The sequence below is a fragment of the Sturnus vulgaris genome, chromosome 1 (assembly GCF_052056855.1).
Source record: "Sturnus vulgaris isolate bStuVul1 chromosome 1, bStuVul1.hap1, whole genome shotgun sequence".
Classification (NCBI taxonomy): Eukaryota; Metazoa; Chordata; class Aves; order Passeriformes; family Sturnidae; genus Sturnus; species Sturnus vulgaris.
In genome coordinates, this window is record NC_142243.1 from 29,691,864 (window position 1) to 29,704,410 (window position 12,547).

Consider the following 12,547-nt stretch of genomic DNA (forward strand, 5'->3'; position numbering starts at 1 on the left):
GTCTGTATCCTGTAGCAAGAGAAAGTGGTAAACACTTTACCCAAGGGTCAAGGAACTAACATCTCTGTAGCTCAGGACATCTTTTTGATGAATGTGAAACAGCTGGAATAAACATATCAAGGGTAACAATTGTGATCCCATGGTAGACCCAGCTGCTGCAAAAATAAACCCGGAGGGAAAAGGCCAAAGACCTTAAAAAACTGCAATATAAACCCCTCCAACATCATAAAATCCCATTGTTTTAGCTTCTTTTTAAAATACAGGACTCTCTGCAAACAGTGGTCAAAAATGAATGTGGAAATTAATTTGTTAGAAGGAAATCCAGTTTATAAAATGTTAAGAAAAAATCAAAGAATGGTTGTTCAATTTAAATAACAATAGTTTTATCTTTAGCAACCTTTCGTACCTGCTAGTGAGAAAGTTGTTTGAAAAATAAATGGAGACTCATACTAATCCTGTTAATACTTTATTAGTGTAATTTTTTAGCTTTCTATTGGACAGAACATAAATGCAAACTCCAAAAAAAATTCAGAGTCCTCTGCCATTCAGTAGAAGTGACCATGGCAGCCCATTTCATGTTCATTCTTTGTTACAGAAACGAGAGGAGGGGGAAGGGAGGGGAAAAGCATCAATAGAACAATTAGGCACACAGCTGACACTTACTGTACAATGATATGCACAAGTAATTTATAACAGCTCTATGAGTTTATGAGATGTGTTCTTCAGATTCTTCCCTTGTAATATATGAGCTTTGCTCAGGAGAGCAAGGATCATTGAGAACAAAGGAATTAACATATGAGTAACAAGGTAACAAGTTAGACTTTTAAAACAAGTCCTTAAATAAACTAAGGTAACAACAGAATGCAGAATTGTTCACCTGAGAAAACATTTTTAACCTAGACTTCAGAACATTAAAAATTCATTTATTTTACAGCTATTCAAATACACATGCATTAAATGAAAATATTGCACAAAATTAAAATTTAGATTGTGGAATTTATATAGTTTCATTTTGGTACACATTCTGGTAGCACTTAAAATTTACTGTTTAGTTCTAGCAAACACCAGCAGCACAAGCTTAAGGATGAACCAAATGAAAAATTCAATTGCTCGTTTTCTCTTAAAAAGAATTAAGGCTAAAACAAGTGCATTTGTTGACAGTGGCACAATTTTCAGCGGCCAGTCACAGCACTAAAGGCCAGAAGATACACCCAGACACTTAAGTGCTGTAGATTAACATTCAGTTTTGGAGACTTCCTAGGATAACAGGCTGCATGGGTTGACAGCGTGGGTACTTCAAATTGTCAACAGGAAAACCTTTTAAATAAAGATACATACAAACTCGCTTTAACAAAAAGTACTCATTTCTGATGGTTCTTGCCAGCCAACAGGCACCACTGAATTAGGAAGCCACATTCTGTAATTAAATACAGAAGACAAAACTTCAATACATATATACATATGCACACATGCATATATAAATGTGTGTATAGGTATATGTAATAAATTCATTAAGTAAAATTATTAATAAGCAAGGTGTATTATGTTTATTTCACATTCCTAGAGATATTATTTTATTTTTGTACAGAAATGTACCAGATAACAAAAAAAAAAAAAAAAAAAAAAAGAGCCGAATTTGTATATTATCACTATCCCTTGAAATTTTTCATGGTACCTACAGATAGATAAAAGGTTCCACAGATTTGACAAAACAGTATTTGAACTTCCCACTTTCATACTGCTTAACAAATTCAGTGACTTAAAATACATAAATTAGATTTGGTAGGATAAATGAGATATCTACTGTATCACCTACAACAACTGCTGAATGATCTTTCATCAGTCAGATATCAGTTATGCTTGAGCACTCTGACATCAGAGGAAGATACAGGCATGTAAACAATAGGAGCTGGCTATGATGATTACTTCACAGAGAACTCAAGAGTTTTGTTAAATTCAAAAGCATTTAACTGTCACACTTCTACAGAACCTGCAGAGAGGAAGGGAGAGGTGTTCTATATTTACCAAGTTGTCTTATTAGGGATTACAAAAGAAAGGGATTTAATTTACAGCATTTAGTTCTGCAATAAAGAAAAAAACAAGTGCACTTGAGCCCATGCATACTGTATGAGAATGTTAACAGTACAATATGATCATCATTAAGTAGTATGATAAAAGGCTACATTTCATTAATAGAGTCCATGAGAAAAATTATCTATATAGAGGTGTCAGTCAATTTAACGAGGTCCTTTGAGAGCCTTCTGTCTTGTCTCAGAACACTTTCATCAAAGGTCTATTTCTCTCTTGCATAAAAGGACCATTTGCTCCCATTAAGACACAAATTACAACAAGGATCCTTGGGATCCTTATCCATGACTGTATTTTACCCTGTGTTTAGTGTTCAGAAATAAAAAGGGACGGTAAAAGATTACCTTCTATTCACTCAAGATAGCAGTGCTCAGTCAGGGACTATAAAAAAGAAAACATAAACTGAGATATGCTGTGGCCAAACAGGATTATTCAGATGTTACCGTATTTTTAATCAGACAAAACTTCTTCAATGAAACTAAACAGATGGATGTGGGGCCTTGATGTCAAATTTTTATTAAAATTTTACACTATGCAAAAAATAAAAAAATTATTTAAAAAAATATTGTTGTTTTATTTCCTTTTTATTTTCATATATACACTGAGATGCATTCAGAAATTTCCAAGTGTTTGCATATGACTAATGAGATCTTTTACCTGTGAGGAACCAAGTAATTCTAACATTTTTCCATATGAAGCTTACACACTAAAAGGTGAAGAATCTTTCAATTAAGTAGGACATAGTTCTTTCACATCCCAAAAATGCTCCAGATTTTAGTGGGGAGTTGTGTGTAAACTGTGTCTTAGTGCAATTTCCTCATCTTCTAACACAGTATCTATCCTCTTTGAAATATATATCCCTCTCCTTCTACAACTATCTGCTTATGTTCCAACAGACTGATTGAACATAAATATGATGCTCCTTCTCCACTGAAGTTACATGCAAAATGTATGCCAGGTGCTGTAAGAGCAGCATATGGCCCTTAAAGCTACAGAATAATCAGAATACAGGGTTTGTTTCTACCGCTTTTACTAAAACCCCCATTTGATATAAGGTTAGTTTAATTTTTGAAATATGAAAGGTGATGCAAATGTGGCATAAAAGCCACCTTACCTCCACTTTTATTCAATAAATGTACTTTTATGATGGGGCTATAGCTATTTCTCCCCACTCCTATGAACCTGCTATTCCACAGACTGCTTTTCTGGTTAACTCAGCCTTTACAGGAATGTTAAAATAGCCCTACAGAGCCTCAACACTTGTAATGTCGAACAATTCCACCTGACTCTCACACATTGCACTATCTCCCAGTGCCAGAACACCCTTTTCTTCAATTGTATCACCATAGTTGTGCTTTACTTGAACAGTCTGGCTCTTTGCATTGCTGGCAAAACATTGACTCAGGAACGGAAAGGATCAGCATTCTGATATACTGGGCCAGTTTTCTTCTCAATGTTGCATGAAGATGCACCAAATCATTTAAGACACACAAACCAATCTGGTAGTGGTTGAATTACAAGTGAAGATGAGAAGATCCACAGGTCTTACAGATGCATTAATAATCTAATATGTGACACTAGAAGACTGGTGCAGAAATGACGGCATGTGAGTTTGAAGCCCCAGAGAATCTGCCCAAGTAATTAATCCTGGACAAACAAACACCAGCTTAATGGATTTGAAGTGTCACCTTTTCTGTAAGGAAGGCGCTTGAGTAGAGTGTAGTCTCTGCTTATATCTCTGCATTTGCTTTGACCTTGAATGCAGTTTGTTGAACAGCTCAGGGAACTTATTTTGTGGAAATAAGGTTTCTAGGAATCTCTCCAGAAACACGTACACCATTCTCTTATTCAGCTGACTATGCTGGAACATTTCGAAGACCCGAAGAATGCCTTTCCGTGTAGTCTCAGCGCCTATGATGTGCTTCAGTTCATCTACAAAAATAGAAGTCACACAGAAGTTTAAGCTAAATTCTACTTCCATGTTAACAACAAACTTAAACTGAATATTAATATGTAACCTGAAATTCGAGGTAACAGTGCCTCTATACAAACTAAAAGTTCTCTTACAGAAGAGAATGTTTCTGAAAATTAGTTCACTCTTATCCTACATATGTGGAAACCATGTTTGCAAAAAATCTTACTGTTTTAGAAGATACCTATTTCAGGCACAACTTAATCCCCTAGAAACTTAATACTGGGTTGGCTGTAAGAGAATTACTTATAGTACACAAGAAAATGTCCAATACTTTAATAGTTAGAAAACTTTTTCTTTAAATATCAACATTTAGTATCATCAATTTTATCAATTCATATATCAACGTTTCTTTTCAGAACTTAAAACAATCAGCAAGAACACTGACATCAATTTCAGTAACAATATATGGTATGGGTTATTAGGCTTTAATCCCAGTCTCGCTTACCTGGCATTACCTCCAGCAATTTGGTTTTCCCTGCCACTCTTGTTCTCATTCTAATAGCTTTGTCCCTTCGGGGAACTGCTTCTGCTAAAATGCCATTGGGCCAAAAAGCGTCTCTGTAATAAAAGCAAATCTGTCAAAATACATTAATATTTTATCAAGTGAAAAGTTCTTTTAAATCTCTTAGGGCTATCTCATAAAATAAATACAAGAAAGTAATTTGCACAAAAGCTAAGACACACTTCAAATATCAGAAGAGGAAAAAAAATGAAGACTGATGAAGATTAAGAAAATCAAAACCAAGTTGTACAATACACTCAACCTATCAGTAGCTACCATATACTTTTTTAGTAAAGGAATCAGAAGAAATGAAAGTTTAATAAAATAATACAAATCAAAACCATTCAAATACCACATAGTTCTTACATAAAATAAACCTAAGCCTTGCTTTTACCAGGCTTTATTGCTACTAGAATTCTAGGTCTATTAATTGCTTCATCAAAATTTTGACACTAGCAGTTAGCCTTTCAACAAGCTAAACATGAGAAGAAATAGCTTCAGTGTAGTAGAAAGTCCAGTGCAAAAGATATGCCTCTAATAAGCTATTTTGCCTCAGTGATAAACAATTATTTTTCTGAGTAAAAAGTACACATTCTTACAGTTCAATCAAAGAATAACAGTACACTTGTAAAGTATGACCCTGAGAGAACACATGACCCTACTCTTGACTTTCAGACCAACAAAAAAAACCCCAAACTACAGGGAAAGAAAAAAGTAACATTTTCTGAACACTGATGTAGAAGCCATTAAAACTTTTAGGACATGGATAGTTTCAAATTCAGACTTCAGTTTCATTGTATCTATCCAAAGTGAAACATTATCTCAGAGCTAGGGCTCTTTTAGCACTAATTGTTTGCCTTTAAAAGCAAGGCACCTACATGCCTTCATCAAGACAAACAAGACAAACATTACATCACTACAGTGATAAATGATGCGATTTCTAAGTATATCTGTACTCTAGCTCTTCTAGACTGGTTAACAAGGAAGTTTTTAAGGTAGAAGAAAAAACTTAAAATACTCTTTTCTGCATGACAATTGCTTTCTCTCACTTAACATGAGTAAAAAGCAGTGTATGATACAACTGTACTCTGATAATGATAATAATTTCCTCATGTAAGAAGAATAGGAAGACATATAGATATTAGACATCAATTACTTCATATTTAACATCTGTGATAAAAGACATACCTGAAGCGTTTCACTGCATCTGCTACTTGCTCAGGAGATGTCATCCAATCAACATGATCAACTATTTTTCTAAAATCAAAGCAACAAGTCTCTTGTTTAATTTTTAAAGTAGAGAACCCATAAGTGAAGCATTTTAAAGAGCATTCTAGGGCAAACAAAGTATAATTTCAGCTTTCTCCAACTCTGTAAGTAGGTTCTATAATACGGCACAATAGGAAGGCAAACACTGATTCTCAAGATAGAAACCTAAGCTCACTGATCACTCTCTGAAGGTACAGCTTTTTTCTTTTTGGGTAAATACATGATAATGAAGTTGGCTGCAAAGCTGCTGTTGCATCTCTCATCAGCATGAGAACTGGTGTGCTTGTAGAGCATTCCTCTTCTGCTCTACATGGAGCACTCAAGTTCTGCTTCTATAAGCAAAGGACCTACTCAGAATCTCAAAATACTTGCTGCAATGTGTACAGTTACTTTACAATCCTTAATAGGAGATACAGACTGATCATTTATCAGGTATTCGTTCACCAATCCACACATACAGCTTTATATCCAAATCTAGGGTGCTTACAGAAATTATACAAGCATCATTGTGGTGTATCACCACAACCCCCGGACTGTTTCCCTAACCACAATTTGAATTTAATTTTCTAAGAAACAGAAAAAGGCAATTTTTCTGCAGAATGCCATTAAATCCTAAGAACTTGACCAGACAAGGTATGACTGCTGACCAGAGAAAGCCATGAGTATCTGAAATGGCTCTAATTGCAGAAGCAAATTAGTACTTCACTACAGCCATCTCTGCAATAAGGAAGCAGCAGCCTGTGCACAAACTCTGATGCTCATACTACAATCTGAAAACAGAAAAAAGTATACAGAGATGTTCAACAGGGCAGCATGTTCTTGGAAGTACAGTTCTCAAGACAGTTTTCAACTGGCCATAAGGAATTATTTGAGAAAAATCCAGTACTATTTTATCACATGGTTGCATCATTACTGCTACCACAAGTCTGTATGTTTAACAGTGATGATGCAAACATTACAAATATAATTGTGAAGGGTAAAAAGAAATGATACAGTAAGGAATGTCCTGAAAAAATGTAACAGGAAGCTACTTCTCACAATCTACAAATTAAGTTTTTGATTCATGGCACTAAATCGAAAGTAACAATGCAGCTCTAAACCTGTATCTAGAATTTGTTGTTGTTGCTCTTTATATGTCTTCAAATTTCAGAAACAAATTATTAGAAGGCAAGCCTGGAAACGGTGCATTTCTAAGCCGAGGGCAAGAAACATTGCTTAATTATCACTATTAACTGGCTTTGCATTAATAAGTGTACATATGAATTACAAAGAACATGGAGCAGCCAAAACAGACCCCATTAGAGTCCTTATCCTTTCCCACTTCCATCTTTAAACTGTGAGAACAAAAACTTAACACAGCAACTCAGTATAGTCGACATAATTTGAAAGTGCCAGTGTATCATTTGTGGCATTAAAGAGATGTAAGGGGAAATAGTACAGAAAGTAATAAATAATATTAATAAAAAATGGTATAGTGGTAAAACAGGGCAAAAAGCATAAATATTAAGTAACATTCACAGAAACGTGAACTTGTGAAAGCTCTTTTTAAGTTCTCTGGTATGTAAGAGTTACTGGAATTTTTTTTCAATAATGCTTTGTGTTTATCTCTGTTTTACACCACATTTGCACTCAGTTTATTGATTTTCTTTAAAGAGGAATGCATGCAGATTTAAACCACAATAATTTAGTAATACCAAGAAGGATGTATAGACAGAGACTATACAGCATCACTCACATGATTGCTCTATATAAGAAAAACAGTACCTGTTAATTGTGTCACCATATGTTGCTCTAATAAGTTGCTGAAGCAGATTTTTTATATTTCTTCTTAACCACTGATTTCTCTCCTTTAAATCAAAGACTTCATCCATAAGGAGGAGCATTACTCTCAGCGGAATATTGTCATCCACCTGACCACCAAGTAAAAGAATACACAGTCAACTTTTATTTCAGTTCAAGAAAGCTACAGTTTCTGAAGCTACTTCATGTGTCAAATACTTCAGTATAAGCATAACAATGACAAACACTTTACTCTGTATTTCACTGTAATATGAAATCTTCCTTAAATCTTCTATAACACCATTAGTAGCAAAGAAGGACTGAAAATTAAATTTAAAACCAGATACACTGAATTTTTAAAATATTGCAAGAAGAAGCAGCTATTTCAAAAGTCAACAGTTATTACAGAAGTTGAATAAAATTAATGCATGTAAATATGGCCTAAAGAGAGACCCCATCCCTGACCTCTTCCTTGGTTGCTGTGCTTCCAACTGCCTTACACAAAAACTCGGGAAGGAGCTTTTCTTGGGCACCATTTTCTTATGCACATTAAAAAACAGCGACATTTCACTGTAATGAACTGCTCTTTCTTTAGACATCACTGTAACCTGCATGACTATCCAGTGCTTTTATGCTTGAAGATTAAGAGAAGGATCATAATTTTATTCTTTTTAGCAGATAACATTACACAGATTGGCCTACAAAAAACATGTTGGAGGGAGAAGAGGAAAAAAAACAAAAAAATGAAACCCTCAACCATAAAACACAGAAACAGTAGTACATGCACTCTTCACAGTTACTCCACTTGTGTCAAACCATTTCAGTGCAAGCAAAAATGTTAATTTTAAAAGGAAGCATGAAAATTTCTTTTTAAAAACCTTAGAACTGTTTTGAAGTGCCTGGTAGAGTGTCAGGAAACAATAAAAGTGTAGCTCAATGGATAATAAGTCACTAATTTGTTTGGTTTTAGAGGTGTCAATTTTGAAAGGACACGTCAGACTCACGTTGTCATCAATTGGTGCTGCAACACGGCAATGGTCAGGATCTGAATAAGTTTTCTGCATCAGAGGCGGCACCTACATTAAAAAAGGCAATGTTAAAGATGGAAAAATACTTTAGAGTGTGAATAAATCAGAAAAAAAAATCATAAGAAGTTTGTTTATGAAAATATAAAACAACATTTGGTCAAAAGTAACTGCAAACTAACATGGATAAATACACAGCAACTCTTTCACCTTCCAAAACCAAAAATCAAGTCTGTATACATTTCTATATAACTAGTAAAATTACCAACACCTTTAAGACAATCCGCATCTAATTTATCAAGTGCCTAATGCTTCAACTGAAAAAACACCTAAAAACTCTTATGAGACTGATATTTCTTTTGGTATTTCTTCCTCATCTTAACTCCTGCCTACTCCCTGGCTTCCCATTGAGTACAACTGCAAATATATTGTTAGTCACACACCGGGAAGTTACTAGCAATGAGAAAGTCCAGAGATAGTCATTTTACCCTGCAAGTAATTAAAAAAACCTCACATATACCCCAGGGCCCAATTTATTATTGCCTTTCATGATTTAAGGGTTAATTCACTAATCTCAGTTGCTGTTCTACATCTGCCATATATAACTGCTTTGGTAGCACAAAGTGGAACAATCCTGACCACAGACCTTACAGCTACACAAAGAAGAAGAAGACCAGACAAACAAAGGGAAGATGAACATGCTCTGAAGATAATAATTTTCATAGGACTTCCAGATTGCATATCATGCTACCATTCCTCACGTCTAAAGTATATTTGATGAATGTAAGAGATAAGGGAAGATGGTGTGAAAGACAGAAAAAACATTTAATTTAAAGAAGAATTCAGCAAGGAATAAGCAGAAAAGAGGCTATCTCCTTATTTTGAGTTTCAAAATAATTTTTTTTCCCTAATAAAAACAGCAGATGCAGGAAATTAGCTGATTGAGAATGGTTGGTTAAAAAATAAGAAAAGCCATGAATCTCATGTTCTTCTCAAGTTAGTTCACTGAATGAAGTAAAGGAGAGCTGTAGCAGTTTGTAGATGCCATTTTAAAACAGGTTACTCAATAGCAAAGACCTCCATTTTTGTAGTAAAATGTCTGCTGAACCTTATTAAAAAGTGCAAGTACAAAATAGATTCGGCTTCTGTTTAATGACTTGACTCTTCTATATAACATTAGCTTCAGTCAATAGTGACTCTTCTGTTAATTTGCTAGTATGTATTAACCACCAGTATTTTCTTACCTTGAAAAATGATTGCTTTATGTCTTGTCCCAGTCTCTCTGACATTTTACCCATGTTGTCTGACATTTTAGTCATTCCCTCTGCCAGGCTGTCAGGGATAGACTTGACTGCATTTGATACATTTCTCATAGAGTTACGCAGTGGATTTACAAATGTGTCCATCTGAAGGGGAAGATGTTTAACCAGAATTGTATGATCTATGAGGACACCAGCATATTAATACACTATGAGAAGAATGGCACTGTTCCAGAGAACAATATAAAAGAACAGCTCAAATTACTTAATTCATTACAGAATGCAGAATACAGTTTTAATTTTATTTCCATTTATATTTCTCATTTGTTACAGCCCTACTGCAGCTATTTACATCTTTCAACAGATGTTTTCCTGAGTCATTTCCACTTCCCATCCCTTGGCTTTTCTTAGCTTAAATTTAGTTTCCTTTTCTTCTCCATTCAATACCATTTCTCCCTTCCAAGCTTTCTACTTCCAGATGTTTCAATTCTGCTTTCAACTCTTCATCTTTGCAACATGCCTCTTCTAAACAGCACTGGAATAGTATGTATCAAGGCAAGTATAAATTAAAAACATGAAGTAGTTCCACAGAAACTGTAACAATTTTTCTTTCAGGATGTACTCTCAGTCCAAACAGAGGCACAAATACCAGAGTGATGCCCTTTAAAAAGTTATGCTTATAAAGAAACTTGTAAGCTGGAAAATACATTTTAGTGATTATATAAACCTTGATAAATATTTAACTATTTCACTGTTAATTATTTAAGGAATATAGGCAGGACAGTAACTTGAGGTGACAATAGAGTTTCAGATGCTTTTTATATCTAAATCACTTAAACTTTAGCAATGGCTACATTTGCAAAGCAGATGCTCAAACAAACCAGTCAACTGAACAAAGAACCACTTGTCTGAAGGCAGTTCTGGTGGCTTAACAAAAAGGATGCAGAGCTCAGAGCTCTGCCCTTGACCAATGACTCTGTATGGTTACACCTAAATACATTAACAGGTGCTTTTGAAGGGAAATGCATATTGTGTTTTCGGCTGAAGAGTGGAAAGCATGGTAACAGCAGCAAATACAGTGTAAAGAACTGAAAAGAGAAATCAGAAGGAATAAGATCACGAAAAAAAATCACAGATGTCTGACAGAAAGCAACTTGCAACAAACACACTTTTAGAGTAGTAGGCTCAGTGCAATTCACTGCATTCAATTTCAAAATTTTATTTTCTTGTCATACAAATAGATTTACCTATTATAAAAATGCTAATTCTTTGGTTCTGTATGTCCTCAGATACTTGGCCACTGAAAGTTTAAAAGCAACTCATTTGCAAGCTGCTTTCAAAGTGCTATATATCTCTTTATTATCAGTTTAACATGTCTGTTTAATGCAATCATTGCATGAATGAATGCTCTAAAGTTCCCTTGACTGTACAAAACATTCTTACCTTCCGTGCAAAATCTCCCTTCCCTTTGCTGTAGGCTTTATTCTCCAGGAAGTCATACACATAATGGGCTAAAGCTGGAGAAGCTTTCATCATTTCAGGATTTAACAAGAGCTGAGTAAAATAATTTTTAAAAGTTATTTTAATATACAATGAACAAGACACAATCAAAGACATCACATCTAGCAATGTATTTTTTCATTCCTAAGTATTATTCCACCACTACACTAGTCTCAAGATGGAAACAGCGGGCTTCTTAATAATTACCATGATTTTAACCACAATGGTAATCATAGCATCTCACAGAAAAATATACACCTTTATCATCAAACTGTCATTTCACAGTGTTTTACTCATCTTGATTGTTTACTGTTAACATGTTCATTGACTTGGTCAATATATTTTAGTGCTAAATGACCAGAAGGTCCCTTTGAAGAAAGACAACTGAATTCTTTTGTTATGGCTGATACAGGCCTTATCTGAACAGAGGAACTGTGTGGTTTGCTACACTGCTGGAGTGGGTGCCGCAGCAGCACAAGAGAAAGTGACCACAAACATGTCAGCAGGAGAAGATCAAAGGCATAAACATACCTGGAACGTCATCAGCCCAGAAAAGCTGTGACAGAACTGGCTGAGAATAAACCAAAACACCAAAGAAAATGCAAACTTATGAGACAGTATCAAATTTTTATGGTATATTATTTAGTTTTGCATAACAACTACAACACAGCTCTTCTTTTTCCTTTTACAAAAGAAGAAATCACAAAGGCAAGCTACCTCCAAAAAAATAATTCCAAGCACAGGACTAAAAAAATACAATAACAGCTTACCTGCAAATAAGCATTCAAATCTTTTTTCCTCTTTTCCAAAAACTCTCTGTCCATATTGTTAAATGTTTTTTTGCCAGGAAGTTTTAGTATATTTGCAAGGTTTTCAAACTAGAAAAAAAAGAGAAGATTTTTTTGTTCTATTTTCAAGAGTTTCAAGTCTTCATATAAGGACATTTTATTCACCTATTCTTATATACCATCTAACACCTGACAAAAAGAATTCTGCATCATGCCTGGAACTCAGAATCCTCAGAGAAGCTAAAGTGAGAGGTATGCTGGCAAGAACAAATGCATGAAAACTCCCAGGAGGCTAGGGGTCAAGGTAAAATTTAATTTCTTGTGAAATTCTCTTTTGAAATACAAACCAATAGAGTGTGCAA

General features: G+C 34.7%; 1 protein-coding gene across 3 annotated transcripts in view; it reads right to left on the reverse strand.

The window, feature by feature from the left end:
- Positions 1-453: 453 nt before the first annotated feature.
- SNX13 (sorting nexin 13) overlaps positions 454-12,547 on the reverse strand; it is a 65,198-nt gene continuing 53,104 nt past the window's right edge. For 2 of the 3 annotated variants that reach the window (XM_014894396.2, XM_014894397.2), the window contains 8 exons: positions 12,168-12,275; positions 11,341-11,451; positions 9,883-10,044; positions 8,618-8,689; positions 7,599-7,744; positions 5,754-5,822; positions 4,509-4,621; positions 454-4,020 (listed from right to left, as the gene is read on the reverse strand). In XM_014894396.2, the coding sequence (XP_014749882.2) occupies positions 3,773-4,020; positions 4,509-4,621; positions 5,754-5,822; positions 7,599-7,744; positions 8,618-8,689; positions 9,883-10,044; positions 11,341-11,451; positions 12,168-12,275 (1,029 nt within the window). In that variant the 3' untranslated portion in view covers positions 454-3,772. Of the gene's footprint in view, positions 4,021-4,508; positions 4,639-5,753; positions 5,823-7,598; positions 7,745-8,617; positions 8,690-9,882; positions 10,045-11,340; positions 11,452-12,167; positions 12,276-12,547 lie in introns of all 3 variants that reach the window. The other variant, XR_015802787.1, reaches the window with a different exon arrangement.